The sequence below is a fragment of the Ambystoma mexicanum genome, chromosome 3q, assembly GCF_040938575.1.
Source record: "Ambystoma mexicanum isolate Mex_15411 chromosome 3q, UKY_AmexF1_1, whole genome shotgun sequence".
NCBI classification, from domain to species: domain Eukaryota; kingdom Metazoa; phylum Chordata; class Amphibia; order Caudata; family Ambystomatidae; genus Ambystoma; species Ambystoma mexicanum.
Genome location: NC_090926.1, coordinates 684,681,144 through 684,705,178, shown reverse-complemented (window position 1 = coordinate 684,705,178; position 24,035 = coordinate 684,681,144). Strand labels below are relative to the sequence as shown.

General features: G+C 42.6%; 1 protein-coding gene across 1 annotated transcript in view; it reads right to left on the bottom strand.

Moving 5' to 3' along the window:
* Positions 1-24,035, bottom strand: part of LOC138582885 (bMERB domain-containing protein 1-like) — a 544,844-nt gene that overhangs the window by 53,447 nt on the left and 467,362 nt on the right. Inside the window, exon 3 of the mRNA XM_069654591.1 lies at positions 9,688-9,761. Coding sequence (XP_069510692.1) covers positions 9,688-9,761 — 74 coding nt within the window. The remainder of the gene's footprint in view (positions 1-9,687; positions 9,762-24,035) is intronic.

Sequence of the window (24,035 nt, the reverse complement as noted above, 5' to 3'; positions counted from 1 at the left end):
AGAGGAGCAACTAGAGTTCAGGATTGGATCCTGGAACACTAGGGGCTTCTCCCACCTATTGGAAGAACCCTGGCTGGACGTGCTTGATGTGGTCTGCTTCCAGGAAACTTGGCTAACTGTTTGTCCTATCGTGGACGCCTATGAAGTTGCTTTCAATCCGGCTTTTAAAAAAACCAGAGGAAGACCCATGGCAGGCTTGCTGACACTCGTAAAAAAAAGCTCTAGGTGCCGTATTATAAACACCACAAACGTGTCTCCCTTCATACAAGTGTCAACTATAGCCTCAGTAGGGCCTAGAACTGGTAATGTGACTCAATTTCATCTATTCAACATTTACTGGAACCACACTCAGGCTGGGACTTTTTCCTTCATAGATCAAGTTTCATCAACAATCGACGATCTACTGCTCAAAAATGAGTCAAACAACATAATTATATGTGGAGACTTGAACATCAACTGTATGGCCATAAGACGGAAAAATAATGAAGTCCTCCATGCATCGAATAATGTGGCCACTAAATGGATGGCGGAAATGGAGGCTAGAGCTCTGGTAATGTTAAATGGAAATACTGCCGGCGATATACCGGCCAATCCAACGTGGAGAAGACTTGCACAGAACTCTAGCTTGGATTATTTCTTCGTCTCAGAAAAGATTCACCAGTCCACTTTGTCTTTTGTGGTAAAGCAGATGATTCCAACTGATCACGAGATGATAATTTTAACCTTGCGAGTTGCAAAACAACCATCTGTTAAATGTTGGAGCCATCGGATCCTGGTTGAGCCAAACAGAGTGAGGCTATCACTCCACCCTGATGAAGTCTCTAAACTCTCAGAAACATTCATCAAAATTGATCTTGGAGTGGAATACGCTCATCTCCTACAATTGTTTGTGGGGAAAAAAAAGGGATCGAGAAACCCTGGGTTTGTAAACAAACCTAAATTTGATGTTGAGGTCTTGAGGAGAAAAAGGGAACTTCGCGCCACTATTAGACACATAAAATCCAGTGATTCCACAAATTTCTTGCAAGAAAAACGTACTGCAAAACAGAAATATAAAAACTGGATAATATCTCAGAAGGCCCTAATGTTCCAAAACGATGCAGAACTGATGTTGCAAAAGATGAGAAATAAAAACTCGTCTGAGTTTTGGAGTGTATTAAACAGCGAGGGTGCTCCTCAATCTGCGCTGATGACAAACATGGTACCAGAAGCAGGGTGGTCCTCACATTTCAAAAATCTGTACAGTGGTTGTCCCCCACAACATCAAACTTAACAAAATGGGACCTGACTTTCACTAAAACTGATTTGCTCCAGATAATTAAGAGTGCCAGCGCCTCAAGGGCCCCTGGACCCGACGGCCTGACCAACTTTACTATAAAGCAATATCCAGAACTATGGGCAGAATTTTGTGAACAGCTCTTTACCCGAATTTGTAGAAGCTGTAAAACTCCAAATTCTTGGAAGACTGCAATAATAGTCCCTATCTTTAAAAAAGGAAATCGCCTTGAGCACAAAAATTATCGACCGATAGCGCTCCTGGACGTGCTAGGCAAAGTGTACGCAACTGTGCTCCAACAGAAACTGTCACGATGGATTGTTGATAGCAACCACATTGATGTACGACAAACGGGCTTTGTAAAAGGGGTCGGCTGTGGCCTAAACCTTTTGCTAATAAATCTGCTAAAGATGGAAGCCATCCGATCTGGGAGAAAGGTCTACTTAGCCCTGATAGACCTCTTCCATGCTTTCGATTCCATCGACCGAGAACTACTGTGGACAAAGATGTCAAATTGGGGCTGTCCTGAAAGTCTATTAGCCGCCATGAAAGAAATCCACACTGCTACTTCCATCAGAGTGTGCCTCAATCAATGTGGATCTCTTACAGAGGAAATAAACATCTTCTGTGGAGTTAAACAGGGCTGCCCGCTGGCAGCGATTATATTTAACTTGTTTCTCTCGGATATTGGCATCGCCATCAATGAGCCCCGATCCTTTTCCCCAAAAATACATGGCTCTGCTCTAAGCTGGATGCTGTATGCTGATCAGAGGCGTTGCTAGGGGGGGGCTAAGGGGGCTATAGCCCCTGGTCTTTTGGTTGTAGCCCCGGATAGAATCTCAGGAGCTACAGCCAAAAGGCTAGCTAGCCCCCAGTCCCAACAGTTCCGACATCAGTGTAGCCCCGGGTCTTTTCCAGACCTAGCTACACCCCTGATGCTGACGATTTAATCTTGTTAGATACCACTCCAATCGGCCTCCAGCGTAAAATGAGTGCAGTGGAACGTTACGTGGAAACCAAGGGTTTGCACATTAATAACACAAAAAGTGAAATATTGATGCTGCAAAACCTGCAAACGGGCCGCCACCAGAAAAACATCAAATTTAGATGGCATCTCGGAAAGGAAAAACTCTCCACGGTGGAAACTACTAGATACCTCGGCATGCAAATTAATACAAACATAAATGACAGCCCTTGGATGGAGACTGTGAGAACAAAATGCCGACATTTTGCTTCCCAAGGACTGATCCTAAACAAAAGATATGGGAAGTTTTCGCTCAAGCCAGTGATAACCTTTTACCAGCAGAAGGTTGTCCCAGCCCTCATATATGGAGCCGAAAATGCTTTTGGATGCCCAGTTGAATTCTGGTCAACCCTAGAACACATCTTTTGGGTGAAAATCTTACACCTACCTAACAGCATCTCGACAGCCTGCCTACGCTGTGAGTTAGGCTTGACATCTATTGAAGCACGAATCACGTGGAATGCTCTGGCCTTATTTAGGAAAATCACGCTGCCTGACGCCTCTCCACAATTTAAAATACTGAGCAAACCTGGAAATGCCAACGCAGACTGCCTTTTATCCCTGTGGTCTAGGAAATGTGAAGAGCTCCTGACCCTGTATGAGACCAACATCAAAACGCTTCATGACAAGCCGGATCTGGTAAAGAAAAAGATCTGGGATTTAGACTGGATCCAAACCAGTGAAGACCGAAGGATGTCCAAAACAATGAAGGACGCCCCCAGCGAAGCAAGAGCGCGCAACAAATTGCAAAATTATGTGGTCTTATTCCCAGACAACAGGAAGAGGGCCATATATATGAGATTCCGCCTAAACTTGTTTAGAACTAAAGATCGAACAAAGAACTGGGCTGGAAAGGATAAGTCCAATATCTTTTGCAGATTTTGTAAAGTCTGCTATGAAACGCTTAAACACCTCGTCTTATTCTGCCCCTTCTTTAGACCTCTAAGAGCTAAACATCTTGGACAATTGATAAATGAATACCCACTGAGGGACGTCAAAGAATGGTGGCAGCTGATGTTTATGGGCTCAAACACAAAACTGACAAGGGTGTTAACCCTTTTTTTGCATGAGATTGAAAGGAGTCTTGAGATATCTGATATCGATATATAAGCATACTAGGGCAGTGGCCAACATGGCTTAGTTTTCACACGAAGCATACCAACCACTCTCCGACAAGGCGCCTTTGGTACAATAGACTAGAATCCTGGCAAATGAATGGAATTCAATCTCATGCTTATGCTTATGTTTTGATTTGTATCGAGTATGGTGTAATTTTGATGTGTTTTTTAAAGGTTTGTATAAACCAATAAACATTTTTTTTTTTAAAAAAAAAAGAAGTATCATTATGCACTTAAAGGCCAAGTTGCAAAGGCTAGTTCACTCTGCAGCTTAGGCATTGCTTTAATTGGTATAAGAAATTAAGGGGGGCTCTAGTGTGCCGTTATTGACATTTCTGGGGTCGGACCTAAAGGTCTATCGCACTCAAATACCAAATCCTTCAAAAGAGGTGTGGTCTAACTAATTAAGAGCAAACTAACAGACCCAGTAGAGCTCTCATATGTACAATGAAAGGGAGTAAACTCAATTTATATATGTATATTACATTATATAAATGCGTTTAAAATAAAATATTGACCAAAATAAATATATTCATATATAGAATAGAACTTCAAATAAAAATAAGTCACTGCCCATGAAATCCTATAGATCCTTTGAAAGAAATCTGTTATTCTTATGTACTAATTAGCATCATTGTAATGACAATACTTTAATATACAGTGTTGCAATTATCAAACCTGTTTGAAAACAACCTAATTCAAATTGTATTCAACTGATGTTGTGATTATAAACAATAGTGATAGAGACGTCTACTCGCGAATTACAGTATTGTCACACATCTTTGTATTTACATTACTGCCACAAGAGATCTATTCGGGAAAGTCAGTTTGGACAGCCTTTTCGAGCCCCGACTCAAGGGCAATATATGGAGACTGCAGGGCTGAGCCCTAGCTAGCTCCGACCCACTTAAAGCCCTGCGTTTAAGGGATGTTCCTACCGATTTAATGAAATGACTTCTGTGCTTCCGAACAATTCATATGTAAGAATCAGTCTGTCCCTATTGATAGAACACTACATCCTTCAATCCTTCTTTTACAGGCTCAGAATGGCCGAGAGGGCAATAGGCACCTGGCCGAACTAAAAATGCAAAATCCTGGTGTGGGCCAGTTTCTTTGGTTAAAGTGGGCGGCTTTTTTGGCCAATGTGTGCCAGTTTGAGGAGTTACTTCACTATGCGGCTAGTAGTTATGACCAGTGTTGCTGAATACATATTTTTTAAAATACACAATTTGCATCACACTTTATCAAAAACTCCCCCCTGGGTACGATTTAAACAGTGTCACAAAAGGAACGAATAGCCATTTGCAACTGTGGCCCACTTTTATACTGGTGCCCTAGACAATTTTATGGCCCAGTCCGGCCCTGCTTATGCATGGCACTTAAATTGTCATTATAGTAAGAATACTGCTATTGTGCAAGGAACTTCCCTGTAAATAGAACAATGCATCCTTTTGTCCTTGGGCAAGAAGCACCGTGCCCCTATGCTTGAGCACTGCATACTTCAGTTGCCATGTAAGGAATAACAACCGTCCTCATGGATGAACAAGTTTGGAATCTTTTGGTCACTGTATGACATGGTGCATTATGCTTGCCGTTGGTGGTCTGAAGTGTTTTTTTCTGCACGTGGTGCAGTATAAAACACCAATAGGGAAATAAATGATGGATCTCATCCCTTAAATTCCCTTTAGGCACCTCTCAAAAATATGCCTATTGTAGTGCAAGCGGACGACACTGCTATGAAGTAAGTGGAGACAGAAAGACACATTAGGTCATCAGTTCCATGTGTAGGTGGGATCATGCGTGGTGGAAGCATACAGAAAAGTATGGATGCTGACATATTTATGTAAAAAGGTAGTGTTATGTGGCCATTTGAAATATGTGTTTGCCTGCTTGTATTTAGTACTGCATTTTGAACAGAGACGCTGGACAGAGCTTGCATGGAATGTTACACAATGCTCCTTGGCTACAGAAACCAAGAACAAGCCAACACCCACATTACAGAGGGGATCAGGATAGATTCATGGTGCACTCAGTTCATCTGAGTTTGGGGGATAATGAGACTAGAGCCAGGGGTTAGTTAGCTGGGGGTGATTGGGAGGGCCTTTCCGAAGGTGCACAAATAGGTGGCAGATCTCACACTGCGTGTGCAATGTTCAACTATAGTGGATAAAAGGTGCTTTTCCCTTATCAGGTCTTGCATACCTGGCCCTCAAGACTGTTTTTCTATTTATTGTGAGTTTACAGCAGGGTGCAGTTTTCTCGATTATAAAAGTGAAGGCAGATTTTCATGCCTAAAATATGACTTCTTTGTTCAGCTACCTGGGCTTCAGCCGGGCCATCCATTAACACGGACACTGGGTTTGATCTTGGGCATTTTTCTGTATTTCCACGTGCTCTGGGTTTTTAACATGCAGTAGGTTTTTGGCTCATAACCGTTCTTTTGGTTGTTCAGAAGAATTAAAACATTTCTTGGTTTCTTAGTGTGCCTAGATATATTGTATGCAGGCAGGTGGGGGAACGGTGGACACGATACCGATGCACAATTGAACCATTGCAGCTTAGGGCCCCCATCCCATTGCTAGCTGTCCACTTGTCACTGCTTGGGGAGTGCACAATCCCCAGTGCCAGTCACACACAAGTGATCTCCCACTTTGGACTACTAAACTGATTTTAACAGTATTGAACAACTGATCTTGGCAGAACTACATAGGCAGAGGTCCACTTGCATTCTTTAAGCCATGGGTTGCAGTCATGGTGGTATCTGAATTTAGAAAATTGCTCAGTCTTGAACTCTTTAAATGATCACAATTACATTATGCTACTGGATTATATATAGCAAAGCTTTTGCCATTTGCACCGGCCCTTTGAGCTTTGTGTTTTTAAGAGAGGGGCATGGGGTAGTGGAGTAGCAGGAGGAGATCAGAGTTGCTGTTGGTGAAATGATGGGGCAAGGTAGACTAGAGACACTCTACTTTGGGAAAGTGGTCAAGTATCTGTAAGCTTAATGTGTGTGTTGCATGGAGGGCTCTCTGGGTTGTTAATAGGTTGTTGTGTGGTGTGATGGTCAAGAATACGACGAGGGTTATCAGTGTGAGTGGATACTTGTTATATTTCCACGATAAAGTAGGATAGAGTAGTTTGGGTCAGTGTTTCTTGAACAGATCAAAGGTCTGTGGAGGGTGTTAATAGGTGTCAGTAAGGGTTATGTGAGAAGCCTGATGTTATCCTCACATCTATTCCACTGGGATCCTCTGTACAGGTGGCCAGGGAAAGGCCATTGCTCTAGGATCCTGACCCTCGGGGGAGAAGTGAAGGAGGATCACCTGGGTGGAGGGTCCTTGGGACTGGGGAGCCCTTGGGTGAGACATGGCATCCCCTTTTCCCCGTGCACAACCAACCCAACCCTTCCCCAACATTCCTGGGCTATTATAAGCCTTTATTTCTCCACAATTGACACTTGACAGTACTGGGATGGAGAAAAGGTAACTAAGAGCAATGAAGACTGTGCTCTTTTACCACTCTGGTACTGGGATGAGGAAGATGTCTTGTAAGAGCAGTGAAGGTGAGGCATGTTCCTCTAATTGTGGTCAGACAGGGCTGATAGGACATCCACACCTGCAGCCTGTCAAGGGGCTGCAGGTGTATAAGAGGAGAAAAGGCCAGAAGCATAGAGAGCGACAGGAGAAGCAGCAAGGGGGATGGTGCAAGCAGCTGGAACAGGATGGCAAGATGCTGGGTCCATGGAAGCGTGATGTGGGAGATGGGATTTTCTGGAGCGGGCTGAACAAGGTGAAGGGAGCCGTGTGGAAAGGCTGCCCCTTTCCCTTTTTCTTGACATGTTTGTTCCCCTGTGCTGGAGGATCAACACAGGAGTGTCTGAATATACTGAAGTCAGCTTGATTTTATAACTGTAATTTGGAATTTTCTAGAGAGTTGCTATGGTCACAATGCATGTGGGGCAAATCGCAAAAACTGATAATAGCACTAACGCGATTTATTGCTGTCATAGAGCAAAGAATTCTGGATTTTGAAAGATAGGCTAAGAATGTTTCTGTGAATATTGTAAAGACACAATTGTTGACTTTGTGTTATTTTAAGCTTAAAGATATTTTATTTTTTTCTCTCTTTACTGTACACTAGAATGACTTGCGCTTATGTTTCAAATGTATTTTTTTTATTACTGATTTAATGTTTGTTTATTAAATATTTGTAAAGGTGCATTGTACCAAAAAAAAAAAAAAGGAGTGTCGGAAGTGCAGAGCTGGAGCCCTGACACTAAAAGCAGAAGGCTGTGTGATCTGCGCTGAAGTAAGAACTGGGAAATGGAACAGTGATTTTCTAATGAATGGGAAACCCGGTGTGTGAGTGTGTGAACTTTATTATTGGTTGAAAACTTTGTATCAGTGTTGTCATGTGCCTCGAATGAGCACGTTTTTGAAAAGCTCAGTTCCTTCATTGTCAGTTACCTAAGAGCTGGGAAGAACTGAGAATACTTTGTATTGGAGTGGTTGCTTGTGTCAAGAAACATATTTTCGAAGGTCTCCAAACACTGGGCAATTCAACTAAAGTGAAACAAACCCAAATTGAATAACAGAAAAAGCGCAAATGAGCCATAAGCAAAACTCACCTTTATTGAATACTGAACTGAATGAACACTGTACCATAAGCTTTATTGAACCACGGGTTGAACTGAAAGTGTGTTATGAGCGCAACCCACCTTTATTGAATACCGAACTGAGTGAAAACGCTACTAATAAGCAGAACTGTTACATTGTGAGTTCAGAAAGGAATGAAACTTTAACACCACTGTGGGCCTCATCACGAGTTGGGCGGTAACGCCGGCGCTATTAGCCCTACCGCCAAACCCCCCGGCACTATTAGCGCCGGATCACGGGTTTGGCCCAATGGGGAAAATTTGCACTATTACCGCCGGTGGATTTCCCGCTGGCGGTAATCACACCAAAAATTGGGAATTTTGCCACATATTTCCCACCAGCTCAGAGCTGGGGGGAAATCCGCCAAAGCCATGATCTGGCGGACCCTTAAATGCGGCGGTAATAGCGCTACCGCCACATTTAAGGGTTACCGCCAGACTCGTGATGAGGCCCTGTGTGTTGAACTTTAAAGTGAAACATGACCATATGCTGAATGCTAAAAATGTATGAACTTTGAAATCATTGCAAATTTAACACTGTAATTAAATAAACCTTAAATACAAGTGAAACCATCTATGCTATATTTCTAAAAGCAATACAACTTTAACCTTGAACCAAAGAAAGTGATATTGAATACTAAATTGTGTGGAAACTACATTGCATGAAAACCAAGAATAAAAAGGGGGCTATAGTGTGACAAAGGACCATAAAAAGGATCAAGAACATTTTGGTAACACTAAAACTGAGTTTTCGGGAAGGGAACCCTGAGATCTGAAGTCTTATTGACTTGAGGACAGAACCTCAAGGTGCTTTTGCGTTTGCAACTATGTTACCTGCAACTTGGGGAAGGGAATCCCCAATGTTGGTTAAAATTGTGTCAGCCTGAACTTAATAAAGGTAACTTTGAGACCTTTTGTTGGAACTATTTTATACTTTGGGGAAGGGATCTACATATTGTATAGATTAGTTGTGAGGGCAAGTATAGGTTTTGGACACAGACAGACTTCTAAGTTGAACTCAACTCAGACTTTGCTCAGTTTCATTTTGGTGGGAAACTTCCACCTTTGTATAGGGCAAGTTAGGCCTTTCTCCATCCTGACATTTATGTTAATAAAGTGTTTGGTTTTCAATTCTGAATCTGTTGTCTGTGTCTTGCTTCATGATGCCTTCACAGTAATTGATTGAGAGTTAAATGTTAATGTTGATCACATCAAAGCCTAGGCAGGGTGTCTGTATGGCATGATTAACACATTTATCTCAATTTATAATTCTGTCCATGGAATGGTGCATTATGCACTGAGACTGGCCTCCAAAATTAGATTCTTCACAATCCACCTAGAGAATTAGGATCTTGACCAAATGTAAACATCCATTTTAATGCCAGGTTGTTTATACAGTTTTAGAAAGGGATAGGACACTATGAGTTACATATAGAATATAAATAGTGGTTCGCATCAGTAAGGACATTGAACTATGGATTCTCTTTTCCTCAGAAAGGAAAAAGAAAAAGCTAATGAGGTTGCAACATAACTGGCTCCACAGGATTTGAATGTGTTGAAAACAAAATTCTGCAAAAGTGTCACCCGTGAGGCTCATATCAGGACCCCGTCTCACCTGGAACTGAGACTAGTTTCTGTAGTTCCTTCTTCAGTCGGGTGATTTCCTTGCACAGTTGAATATCATCCATCCTGCAGGGAGAAAAAGGCCGACATGTTGGATTACAGATGACAACCAGAATGTTTATCAATGCTCATATCTTCACAACAGCTTAGCAAGTTCTCCCCTAACCCACTCTCCAGATCTCTCCAGAGGGATCTCTCCAGTGCTCCAGATAAGATTTGGAAGTGGGAGTATTTTACTCCCTGTTTTTTAAAGTTGGGAGTAAAATAATTTTTTAGGGAGTAAAAATGTAAATTCCATTCTCAGTGGGAGTATTTTTTAAGGAAGTAAAAATATGCTTTAATGGTAAAACGGAAATGTTTTTGTAACCTAGTTATTCATAAACATTAAAATATACATGTTTACTTCTTCCGATCAGGCAGTTATAATAGAGGTTTCTTCATGTGGAACTACCTGCACTACTGGTCCAAACATATCCATAGATCTGTGTGGGTGAGTTATTTTTTGGGGGTATTTGCCTATTTTTAGAGAGTAAAAGTAGTTTAGTTTTAAACATTCCTAAACTATGAGGAATTGTATAGTTCTTATAATAATGATTAAAATAGAAAATGTATTCGCGGTTGTCCTTGCACCCATGTTCTTATGTTTCATAGCATGGTGATACCACCCGCTTATGCGTGAATTACTCGATTATGCAACATCAACATTTTTATTCCATAAAATGCTTAAAACACAGACAAGTTCCTCCTCTTCTATCGCAAAGAGAATAAAGAATTAAAGTGACATAACAGCGTTATTGCATATTTGTGAGATGGGCAGAGTGACACCAACTGGCCCTGTGATGCGCGGTTTGTAAACTGCTGACTAATGTGGGGTTGACGTTCAGCTCCCATGCCCACGAAAACAATTCAGGCTCAGGAAAATCTATTATTGCACATGAAAGTGAATGAGCACAGTTGCAGGGGGAATAATAGATATAGGTGTTTTGAAATAGTTATGGAAATGTACATAGGCCCAGGTAAACGGCATGAGTGATATTGTAGTACAGCAGTCAAAATATAGTGGATAGCAATGATGACGTAGACCCTGGTCCCAGTCTTGAGAAATACTGAAGCACTGCCATAAACCCTGTTGGAAGTGTGGCAGCGTAGTGCGATAGAGAGTTCAAATCATCTCCTCTTCCCAAGCCCCAGCAGTGAAACCAATAAAAGTTCATTTGTATCGAGCTGTAGGTCTGCAAAACCAGAAAGGAATGTGAATGGCCGAGTATGGGCAGGGCTGCGCCTGTCCCGAAGGACAAACCTATGGGAGCTGGGGTAGAAGTCTTGAGCTGGCAACAGGTCCAATCTAGATTTAGGGCACTAGAGCCCCTCAGGAGAATGTCCATCCCATTTTAACTGTCAGATGCCAATAAACAGAATGCCTATATCTATCAGAATTCTTCTGATTTATGTGGTCCTCGAAAGACCCAGGCGAAGCTCCAGAGAGGAGCAGCTGATAAGGGGGGAGCCAAGAATGAAACATCCTGTGATCTATGATACGAGGAGCAGGAGATGATACCAACATATTAAGTTCAGCAAAGGGGAGGCATAGTGGGGGCACCTGCATGACTGTCATCAAGAGAAGCATACCATTATTATAAGGAGCCAATTTGACCTTGGAGCTCATGTTAACAAGCAGGTGCACACCACATGATCAAATCAATGCGCAGTGTAACATTCCAGGTTCCTCGCCAATCAGGCAGCTGAAAACTAAGATGACAGAGTAGGGGTCCAGGTATTAAAGGTCAGGTTTAGATTAGACTGTGGCCAGTCGGTCAAGGGTCTATAGGGCATCGGTAGTATTTATATGGGGATAACACAGTATTTGTTTACGTCACGAGTGACGCTGTCTTCCCTTAAAACCTTGTACTTGCTTTGATCTAACAGTGAGCTCTGCATCAGTTTGGTTCTACAGGACCTTCTGTCAACTTTCTCCTTTTTTGTATGCGAAATAAATCTTGTTTTCCTTGCAAAGATGTGCACCAAGCCCTTTTCCTTAAAGAAGTGTTTTTATTGTCTGGTTGTCTGGAGGTCTTGCTTTACACTTTGTACTTCGTTTCTCACTGGAAATTATAGCAGCCAGAAAGCTTAACCGTATGGCAGAGAGAAGCTGGTGGAAAACCCCCCAGACTCCATCCTTACAATTTACACAGAGGCAGCCAAGAGCTAACGAAGAACTACCCTTAAAGCCAAAGAAAATAAAAACTAGAGGAACAGATCAGGGGAGCAAAATCCAGCTGCAGAGAGTTGCTTATAATTCTGAATGAGCTCCAGGGCATTGTCCCTGACTCTTATGTGACTATTGATGATGCTTGGTGCCAGAAAATTCATGATGGGTGAATTAAGAAAATTAGCCAACACCAGACATGTATCTCAGCTGACACACATAATACATCAGGCCCAGAAAGTAAGTCAAAGCCTGTCAACACCGAGGCAGGTACTTTAAAGAATATTTTGCCTCTATCATGCCCTCGGTTGCAACATGTATTAATCGATCCTTCCAGGATGGATCTGTTCCAGACAGCATTAAAGAGGCATGGATCTCCCCTCTGTTAAAAAAGGAGAATCTAAATCCAAACGATCTGGCTAATTACAGGACTATTATAAATGTACCATACAGGCTGAAGGTCATAGATAAGGTTTCATGTATTCAGTATGACACCTTTGTAGAATGGAGGAGAATCCTGCCCAAGGGTCAATCAGGTTTTAGGAAAAAGCATGGGACTGAAACTGCACTCGTGGATGTCAAATCGTGCATTGCCAATATTATAGATAAAGCTTTTTTGGCTATGCTATTATTGCTAGACTTGTCTGTCCCCTTGACTTGGTGAATCATGATATAATGGCGGAAGGGCTAGCTAAGGTGGGCATTTGCTCAGGACTAGCTCTGAACTGGTTTAAATCCTTACTGGGACCAAGGAAGGCAAGTGTCCTTAAGGAGAATTTCCAATCGCAACAGGTCCAACTTAGCTGTGGCATCCCTCAGGGCTCATGTCTGTCGTCACTTCTGTATAATATTTATTCTAAACCACTGTTCGATCTCCTGGATAGTTTGGGAGTGAAGTTTTCAAATTATGCAGAGGACACCCAGATCATCCAGGAGTTAACTAGACCTTATGATGAAGATCAAGAGTAAGTGAGATTTTTGGTGCCATTAAAAAAAGTATGGTGGAAAACTCACTTGCTCTGAATGACAATAAAACAGAGAGTATAGACGCAAAGCTGAAAAAGCGTGATGCCCAATACAAAGCCTTTTTGATAAGAGACACTAGGATACTGGCCTCCAACCATTTGAATACTCTAGGGGTCATTTTAGACCCCAATCTGAATTTTAAAAAAGCATGTGTCCTATCTGATTTCTACCTTTGCCTACATGACTCAGCTCCTCTGGCAAATACGTCCATATCTGTTGGAGGGAAATAAATAGCAGCTGCCACTATCAATAGAAGGCTAGACTATTATAATGGGCTATAGGTTGGTACTTCACAAGCTAATGTAAAAAGGCTCCAGACTATTTAGAAATTAGAGCCGTATGTGGTTTGAAGCATCAAGACCACGTTACTCTTGCCCACAGGTAGCTGCACTGGCTCCCTGTCTGGGAGAGAGTTCACTTTAAAGCACTAAACCTGGTTTACAAATGCCTGGCTGGTGACACTCCTTTTTACCTCAGCTCACAGATTAGGAGACTGCCTTTCCGATGCACACTGCAATCTAACAAAGAGTATTTACTGATGAAGTGCTAAGGATTTCAATTAGGCAATACACACCTTGGTCTCGGCCTAATATGCAGCGCAGGACTGAAATGGCTATCTTTTTATCTTGATTCAATATTGAGATGCTACACCACTCATATCACACCCCCTTTTCAAATACCCCGGGTCACAAAGGACCATGAACCAGGCTGGTTGGTAAAATGCAATATTTATTTATTTATTTTAAAATTCAAAGAAATCATACACTTTTCAATATGGGGCAGCAATCACCAATGGGGTGATAATTACAATGAGAATGTGAGCAATGCACTGGGTTTAAAGGAATGGTTCGGTCAAAATTTTTTATTGCCCCTACGGGTCGGCCATGTGTTTTTAAGCCTAAGTCACTCGATTTTAGAAAAATTTCCTATGGACCTTAGCCGAGTTTTCATCCATTAAACGCACGCGAAAACAGGCATCAGGGAGCTGCCATTTTGTGATAATCCAATCATTTCCCCCATCGCCCCGGCTGACCTGCTTTTGCGGCACTAAATCATATCCCCCGCCCCTGAGCCTGACATTATCAAAACATTCATATTCCCCGCCTCTCACCGTGACGTTTCTGTGCTGCCTAGGCAAACGCGCCAAGTCGTCTTCCACGCGACTTCACACAGAACCCACAAACCAACACAGATCAAGTCAAAACACAGCGCGCCACAATTCGGAACATGAAACTGTACTTTAAAATCAAACAGCAACACGGTACATTTGGTAAAGTACATTTATTTGACATTAAATGTTTATAGAATATTCAGCAATTGCCATATGAACTCCGAATGCCATTTATTTTCTTTTATCTCTATCCGCAAATCCGTAAAAGTTTATTGTGAGTCACACGCTGTTCCTTTATGGTACACAGGGTGTTGGTTTTCGTTAAAAGAAGCACTTTGGTCGCATGTTGAACTGCAAGGCTGTTCCATCAAGTAGGCACTAGGCCAGCGTAAAGGTTGATATGTTGCTTCTAGCCGCTAGTACCCCGTAAGGGCATATGGACCTTTGGCGATCGTCCCATAAAATCATCAAAATGGTGACGTTGTTTACATTAAGCTGCAGCTGGCGGTTGAAAAAACCATCTGCCGGTGTCTGAAACTGGTGGCAGTAGCAATAGGGAAGGATATACCTGTTTTGAAAACATAAAATTTATAATTAGTCTCGCCAGCCGATCTTTATTAATATTATTCATTTTATTTATTACGGCCGAGCTGAAACTATTTGCTTTCAAGGATAGTGCAATGGAGTATGTTCGGCTCTAAAATCAATGCGAAAAGTAACAAAATAAATCGAGGTTAGTACACAATGAGAAACAACTTTTTGTCTACATGCGTGTGGAATGTGGAGCTGCATGCCCATGTGCCCGCTACAAGGACGATCCCGCAAACGTTTTCCTAGCTCTTCATTCATTCATGCATCCATTCATTAATTCTTCATTCCGATATAAAAGCGTCTAAAGAGTTACTTACATTATATTTGCAATTTCCATTGGGTCTCTGCATAATGCAGTCCGTAAATCCCACTGTGCTCGTGACAACGATTTTTCGTATACTGAACTAACATGAAACTTGGTCTAGTTTCAGAATTTTCTACCTTATCGTCTCTTACGTTATTGCACCCCCCCCTTCAAATGAAGTTCTTTCCGCATGGTCCCTGTCTCTCAAGGTCAAAAAACAATAGAACCTTATACTGCCAATGCGAGTTGTGGGCCTCTTCAGGGCGCGAGCTGAAAATCAAAGCCGCTGACCTTCACTAGAAATGAGCATACATTCTTTCTTTGCAACATCCCGTAGTAAAGCCATCTGTGAGTACTTGAAGTTTCGAATCCATCTATGTACTGCGCCTCAATGTGCAAATGCGAACTGGCTTCTCTCCCATCTGCAACGGCTCGCTTGGCGCGTTCTAAGGCCCCCAATTTTGTCCTCGTTGTCTGCGAGCTTTGAAGCCCCAAAGAACCATAACTATTGAGACTTAATTTTTTGGGGAAGGTCAGGGAAAGTATAAAGTACCCGAGGAGTTGAGTTGAAAGTGAGATTTATTGTTTGTTTGCTTTATTATTTGCAATATGCAAGCCTCCCCTCGGTTAACAGTGCGCAGCATTTACATGAGATTGTGAAAATTAGTTACATCAACAAAAATATATACATACACATATAGACAAGGTCAGCAATATGAGGTGAATAGAGAGAGAATTCAAAGATGACACCCAGGTTGTTCGCCACCGAGGATGGTGAAGGTAGGGGTTAGGGTTAGCGTACTTTGTATGCACACTGTACAATAACATTTATTTGCAAAAAGACAATCGTATTACAATTATTTAAACCGGGATTTATACTTCACAACCAGCTCTCCTTTGGGTGGACATGGCACAGTGGCAATGTTGGGTGGCAATGGATCAGTGCTCTGCACAGAAACGTTAAAAATTCCATATCTGTGCTTCTCTAATACAGCAACAATAAGGCTTTTGACAAAGTCGAACTCCATTTCCTCATAGACTAGTTTGATCACCCATTGCTTACTTCTTTTTGAAAAGGCCTTAGTGTAGCGAGGCATCCTTACATTACCCGTAGTCCTAGATTGTTCATGGCCGAGATTCTCGTTATGGGCCAAGACGGCAAGTAGAGTCCTATGTCTCATGCCCTGTATGGCGAAATGCAAGCGCTTTGGCCTGTACCTTAGGCACATATTGTGGAACACCTCCAAGCCTCCTTTGTGACAGAATTCTGTCAGTCCCCTCAAATCTCTTGATTTTTATCGAAAACAATCTTCTCAATGGCTTTGTGTGTCGGTGAAGATGGATTCAACCACTTCTTCCGTGCCTCCACTGGGGACAAAAGGCCATGTTCACATTGGGGGAAATGTAGGTTTTCTGACCAGCCGTGCACGTTGGTACAGTGGTGCATCAGTGACTGCCATTTTTCAAGTAGTATTTCCACTGACCCTTCACAAGTTTTGGAGCTCCACCAAAGATGGTTGCTGATAGACTGGGACCACTCTGAAATACTATCCAAACCTTTTTTTTCCCTGCAGACGAGATTTTCTTATTGATTGATTTAGCAAGATGTCATACGTCAAATTGATGTTTAATATGTGGGAACTGCTCTCTCATTGTCTTGGCAATTGAAACGTGTCTGTCCGTGGCTATGAGGTCGATGTGCATTCCCCTCGATTGTAGATATTCCACTGATTTTATAAATCCTAGTTTCTCCAGGGCCACTGAGGATGTACATTGTGTTACCTGCACGACAACCGAACTCACAATTTTCTTACTATCCATGTCCTGAAAGTGGTAGGTGCAGCACTTGGCAGAAAATCCAGGGCTGTCGCACTGTCCATCGCCAGCAAGCCTGAATCATTTGCCTTCGAATGTACTTGCTAGAGACAATTGTTCAATTTTCCAAGCATCACTAATGGCCGGAAACAGATAATCATGTTGGTATTTGTAGTACTGCGTTTTTTAAATGAAATGGAGTCCCACAAACTGAAAGAAAGACTCTAACTTTCTAAAACTGGAGCCACTTAAAAGTGATGCAGCTGCACACAGTAGATTGCCTGCTGGCAGTTTCCCCAGCATCGGTTGTGCAGACCATGAGAACGTATGATGTAATCTACAGGTGGCATGTATTGTGACGTTACTGCCTTGTTTTTGACGAGTCACATGAATCAATGGCTTCCCACATACTTTCCCTCTGACGGAATGCCCACATTTCAGAATACTTATAATATCCATCAAACAACTGTCGAATACAATGTATTTGCCCTCTTTCATTATACTGTCATCCTGCGTCAAAGTTGTTTCGGCCTGTGACGTTGAGGACATATCAGCACATTTGAAAGAAATATCGCTGCTATCAAGTTCTGATGCGTCGGTGAATGCTGCTGCTGGTTCATTCTCTGTCATTTCAACATCTGCTACCTCAACATTGATGGGAGAACACAACAATGTGGACAGCTTTTTGGTGGCAATTTTTTGCCGGGTGTAGATTGTGTGAATTGATCTGCGACTACTTCAGAGCTATCTTCAATGCATCCAGTATCATGTTGTTGTGGTGGTGCGGTCGCACTGTAGCAATGGTCCTTTACAACTTTACTGGATTCTCCGGACACATTCATTTCATGTTCTGGCCATTGGACATAAGCATCTCTAGTCTCCACACGCGGCGTCTGAATTAATAGTTCCTCCATAGTGTAAATGGTCTGGCAAGCAACATTTCTCATTCGCTTCACTGTCTGTGTATGTATAGTTCAGACACCCACGGGTAACTAGAAGACAGATTAGAAAAGGGATGTTCAGTTTAAACACAAGATAAAGTATAGTACAATTGACTGAAAAAAAACATAAAATAGTCCCCAGCACAAAGAAATTTTAAAAGTTATGAACTGTTTGTAACTAACCTTATTTTTGTTTCTTTTCTTTGCAACTTTTTTGACTCGACCTTCAACATCTGCACGCTGTTGCTCCGATTCGTATCCGCATGTCTCCCCTTCCTCTTGCGCTGCAACGACTATATTTTCTGTATCCGCATAGACAGCACGGAATGAGGCCCCATCGACTCCCTGAAACATAGTATTTTCATTACTGTGTATCACAATATTGTTAGCATAAAACACATGTGAGAACGAACACACAGGTACATCTCAATAGCCAAACACGATTTAAAAATTGCGTGGAACAATCAAACGACAAGTATTCGAGCTCTGATGACCTAGTTCGATGGAGCTGTCAGTATCCATACCTCTGGCTCTGCATGGACTGCAATGAATGATTGTATTGAAGAGGAGGCATCAGCAACTCCCTGAAACACAGTACTTGCGTTGGCATGGTTTTCAACATTGCAAACACAACACACACTTGGGGTCGACGGCACAGGTACATATAAAGAGATAACCACAAATGTTGCATTGTCTAAAAGAATCAAGGAATATTTAAATATGATCAGATTTAATCGACTTATTTCTCTGATTTCTTTACATCTGCATCATCTAAATGGGATCTTGTGATTGTAGTGGAAGCTCCATCGTCTCCCTGAAACACAGTACTTGCGTTAATAGGGAAGAAAGTATAGCAAATGGAATCACGTTATATGATCACGCTCGATGGAGCTGTCAGTATCCATACTTCGTTCTGCTGAAGAATATCTATGGATGTTGTAAATGTGGTGCACACTTCCGAAAGCTGTTGCGCCGATTCGTATCCGCATGGTTCTGCTTCCCCTGGAATTACTTGAATGTCAGGCTCTGCATCAAGTGCGTGGGTTGACGCTTCAACAACTGCCTGAAACATAGTATTTGCATTAGTAAGGATTACAATATTGAAAACACAACACACACTTGGGGTCGACCGCACAGGTACATATCAATGGCTAACCACGAATGAAAAATGGTGTAGAACAATCAAACGACAAGTGTTCCAGTCCTGATAATCACGGTCGATGGCGCTGTCAGTATCCATACCTCGTGCTGCTGAAGAACATCTAGGGCTGTTGTCAATGTGCTGGACGCTTCAGCATCTCCCTGAAAGACAGTACTTGCATTAGTAAGGATAACACTAATTATAACTGAAAACAAACACCAGGGGACGACAACTAAGGTGTATATCAATTGGAAAGCACTAACCAAACAATTGGTAAAATAATCACACGATACATAAAAACTATTACTTGACATGCATAAAACAAGTCAATAGCGGAATAGCCAAGTATGATTACCTGATACGCGCTAGAAGTGGTTGATAACTGCAAGCACGTCACGGAAGTAGAATGTTCTTGCTTCAGATTCAAGGGATAGTCAAGAAGTTGTAAAGGTAAATTATTGTTTGATAATGAAATGCCAATATTTAAAATTGCCATGTAAGGAGACAGAATACTTGAGAGTAATGCTATTGAAAATGCGCAATATAGCACAGTTACCTGTGACCATATATAGATTTCCTTTGGGGGTTATAAAATAGAAAAATAATTTATTGATAAATGTCATTATTCAAAAAGCTATACACTCATATCAATATCGAAAGTATTACAAGGGAGTATTACAAGGGACACAACACCTAAAATATCAATTAATCCATTTGGCTACCTACACACTACCGCAAGGCCTAAAGCTAAATCCGGACACTTGACTAACCAGTGGCGGAATGTGGACGAATAGAGTTCGAATAGCGTTTGTGAACAATTTTCGTGTCGTTCGCCATTTATTCTTCTTTGTTACCCAAGATGTGGCGTACATGTTCGAGGAAAAGTGCCGGCTGCAGATGCGGTATCGATCACCCCTCTTGTCCTCTAAGACTTGTTGGACTCTACTTTCCAGCTCATCCAGTGATATCCGCAATGTCTGACTCATTCTCTTATTCGATCAACAGTTTTCGGGAAGACATGCATTGTAGTGCCTTCAGATTTAGCATGGGTCTTCGAAGGGCAACCGCTAATCGAACAGGCAGGCATTGTTGAAAATTCTGAAAAGTAAATATCAAGATTATTATAAAACCTTGATGAATAAAAATGTCATAAAAAAGTAAATGATCCATACCATGCTCAATGCAAGGTTTGTTTTGGTCGCCGGAACTATACCAGTTCATCATGTGCGGCTTAGTATTTGCATAAGTTACAGATATTTTTTAAATTATGTGACTAAACTCTGAATATGTGACTCGTCCCTTGGATGTTCTGTCTTGCACGAAAAAAGAAACATGGTTACATTATAGACTGGACCCCCGAAGGATGCAATTCGATGGCAATTGACACAGATGAAAATAAATAGATCTATTGATAGCATAACAATTGAAACTCAAGTCAATAGCAATGAGACCAATGACCATAGTTCTATTGGGTACTGTAATCACAAATAGATAGAAATGTAAAAATGACCGAAATATGACTAGATACATGGCCTTACCTTGACCAACAAACAGTTGGATTCAGTAGGTAAATGGCCACAGGTAGCACACTGACGAGTTTGCTCGAAGCGGTCACAGATAGCACGACGACGAGCAGATTAGCATAGATCTCAGTGCTTCTCAGGTAGAAGGTTCAGGAGTTGACTTGCAAAGCACAAAGATGTTCTCATGAGACATATCAAGTGGTTTATAAAGTATTAGAAACAGGGGTGTGTTTGTGAATGAATGACGTGTGTATGTCGTGGTATTATGTGGTTTGCATGGGGGCGGCCTGCCTCAGGGGAGGCCCGCCTGGAGACACGGGGTCTGAGGAGGCCATGTGAGCGATGGCCCCTGGGCGTGGGATACCTTTTGAAGTGTACATGCTGTTTGGCACCTTGGCCGTTTGCGCCCGTGACAGCCCCCCATGCCAGCGCTCATCCCCGGGTGCGAACCGACCGCCTTTGATAGAGGGGGTGGAATGGTCGGGCCTGGGGCGTGCAGATAAGGCACAGGAAGACTGCTGAATGGAGACACACTTATTTGGATTGCAGGGGGGCGGCCTTCCTCAGGGGAGGCCTGCCTGGAGACACGGGGTCTGAGGAGGCCATGTGAGCGATGGCCCGTGGGCGTGGGATACTTTTTGAAGTGTACATGCTGTTTGGCACCTTGGCCGTTTGCGCCCGTGACAGCCCCCCATGCCAGCGCTCATCCCCAGGTGCGAACCGACCGCCTTTGATAGAGGGGGTGGGATGGATGGGCCGGTGGGCATGCAGGCAAGTGTGTGGGAGCGAGGGGCCATCAGGCCCCTCTCATCCTTTACTTCTCAGTAGAAACTCGGACCAAGTGCCTCCAGTAGTGGGTTCGCCCCTTGCCCTTATGTGATGTTAACTTTGGTTGACATTCGCGTAGATGGGACCACTGAGCAGGACAAGGGTCATCCATTTTTGTACCCCCTTTCCACTCCATCTTGGTGACCAGGCCTCACTGCGCAGAGCACATGGCCCCCACCCTCGTTCCCACTCTGACTGGAAAACTCCAGAGGTATTTGCAACAGCTAATAAATGTAACACATCACTCTTCCTCTGAGATCACTGTCCTGCATGTGAACCAGCCTGAACTAAGCACATAGCTCGTTCATCTCCACAAACGTGTCCTTGCCCACGCACCCTCGCCAGTGGAAACTTACTGCCATTCTGACCCTGTGTCCCTGCAAGGTATTCTCTTCATGTGCCAGACCACTGACCACGCCATGATGCCCACCTAGCAGATCCCCAACTAACATTAGAGCCCTACTACAGTATATCATTGCCTATCAATACCAAATGCCACATACTGGAGATTCTTGTGAGCACAGACCCACACTTCAAACAGTGTATTATAGTGGTCAAGACCCTTAACCTAAGGCCTGTATAATCCAATGTTAATTGATAGTATGTGAAACGGTCTGCTTATACTTATTGAGGAAAGAGGAGTCCTGCCATTTCCATGGCCACACGTCATTAGCTGAAGCGCAGCGAATGTTGAAACGAGACGTGCTTTGGCGTTGTGAAATGGGCGGTACGTGTCTGCTGATGACAGGCTCAGGGAAGGGGGATATGATTCAGTGCCGCAAAAGCAGGTCAGCCAGGGCGATGGGGGAAATGATAGGATTATCACAAAATGGCAGCTCCCTGATGCCTGTTTTCGCGTGCGTTTAATGGACGAAAACTCGGGTAAGGTCCATAGGAAATGTTTCTAAAATCGAGCGATTTAGGCTTAAAAACACATGGCCGACCCGTAGGGGCAATAAAAATTTTTGACCGAAACATTCCTTTCACCTTCTAGTGGAAAAGACACAGCACAGCGGAATAGGAGCACTTTATGGTTTAGGAAAGATAGCACCCAAGTTAGAATTTCCCCCTGCAATGTTCCCTCAAACCACAAATAATCATTTCTGAGTGGATAAACAGAAGAAGCAGGTAATCAGGAATAAGAAATAGGAAACGATATCTATATCTGACCTTCCCTCCCCAAAGAAGAGAGAAAACAGATCTTAAACCCCTTGCAATTTTATGAAATGACTCTCGGAAATGGACAATCAAATAATGAATGGGTGTTAAAAACCTTTAAACAAATATAATTCCTCACTAAAGCAACAATGCAGAGACACTAACAATCACAAAGAATGAATTACCAAAAGCATACAGTTCGAAAATGAGTGGAAAGTTTAAAACAGATTGCATCAAAATGACGTGTGAAAGTTGCATTTTTTCCATTCCCGCCTAACATTAACCAAGCAGTTTTTAATAAACACGCGTGAAATACACTAATTAGGAGTGCCGTTGCTTGTTTCGGGTATAGCTATAGGTCACAGGTACAATATGGTAGGGAAAGTAATTCTCTAGCTGGTAAATTGGATGAGTTATGCAAGATATAAACAGGTGCGCTTTGAGTTAAATGGAGCTGTGAAATAGGAGAGGAAATCAGGTGTGACAAGAACAGTTTTACTTACACTAGAGTATTCAGGCTAGGCCACCAAAGAGGGACACAGTAAGCTCCAGGGTTGATTCGCGAGTTCAACCCTCTCACCCCAGCGCCCAACCCTGGCGGAAACCAGTTCGATCACTCGAAATAGGACTAATGGCTTGGGATTACACAAAACAAAATTACTAAAGAGATTGCACTAGAACTAGAAATCAAGGGCAGGGTTGCAAGAATTATTCTGACAGTTTGAACAAGTTATCAGGATAAGGATAGGATGACTTAGAGAGTGGGATAAGGACAAAGACAAGATTGGCTATGGGTTTAGATGGGGTAGGGATGATACTTACAGTCCACTTTTAGCTTGGGATTTTGGACCATCCAGGGTTCTGGTCACTATACGGCAGGGGGCCTGGCAAACAGTTGGGCAGTCTGGTCACCAGATGGCACTGGACTGGAAGGGCAATTCTGGTCACTGGATACTAAAGGTCAGCTGGATGGCAGGATGCATGCAGTTAGGGTATCAGGATGCTTCCCAAAAACACCACAGCTTTCCCCTTTGGTTATTTGGAGATTTTAGTGGGTTTTCAGAATTGAGGCCTTGCTGAGAAAAGGATCAGCACTGCTTGGGTTTTGCAGTGGGCTCTGGAGTAGGGTCAGCAATGCTTTGGCCTTGTAGTTGGGATCTGGATTCTGGATGGATGAAACAGGGACGCAGTGCAGGAACGTCAGGAAGAGTCTGTGTGTGTCTAGAGTCTTGTCAGGGACTCTTATTTATAATGCATAGTGACATCATCAAATTATATGACTGGGGCAGGCTTAATTAAACACGCCTCTAACAACGGTATTGAATAAGGGTGATAGTCTCCGCCTCACTCTCAGCTGGTTGAATTTCAGGAAAATTATGTCAGATTTAGGATGTGAGTTTTACAATGTCCAAAACCTCCCACAGTTACTTTAACTGAAATCCGATTTTGCCACAAACATACATTTATACAATTGCAATCTCTTAGCAAATTATGGACACAAGTTACATATTTTGTGCAGCACATTGCAGTCCAATCCTCCAGTCCGTGAGACCTTGTTTCTCCCGTTTTCCAGTTTTTCACTCTTTTCAATGGGATTTATATTACTCAAAATTCTATAACTTTAAACATGAGGGACATGGATGCTTTTCTTGTAATCTACCATACATTGGCATTTCTGTCCCCAAGGTGTCAATGA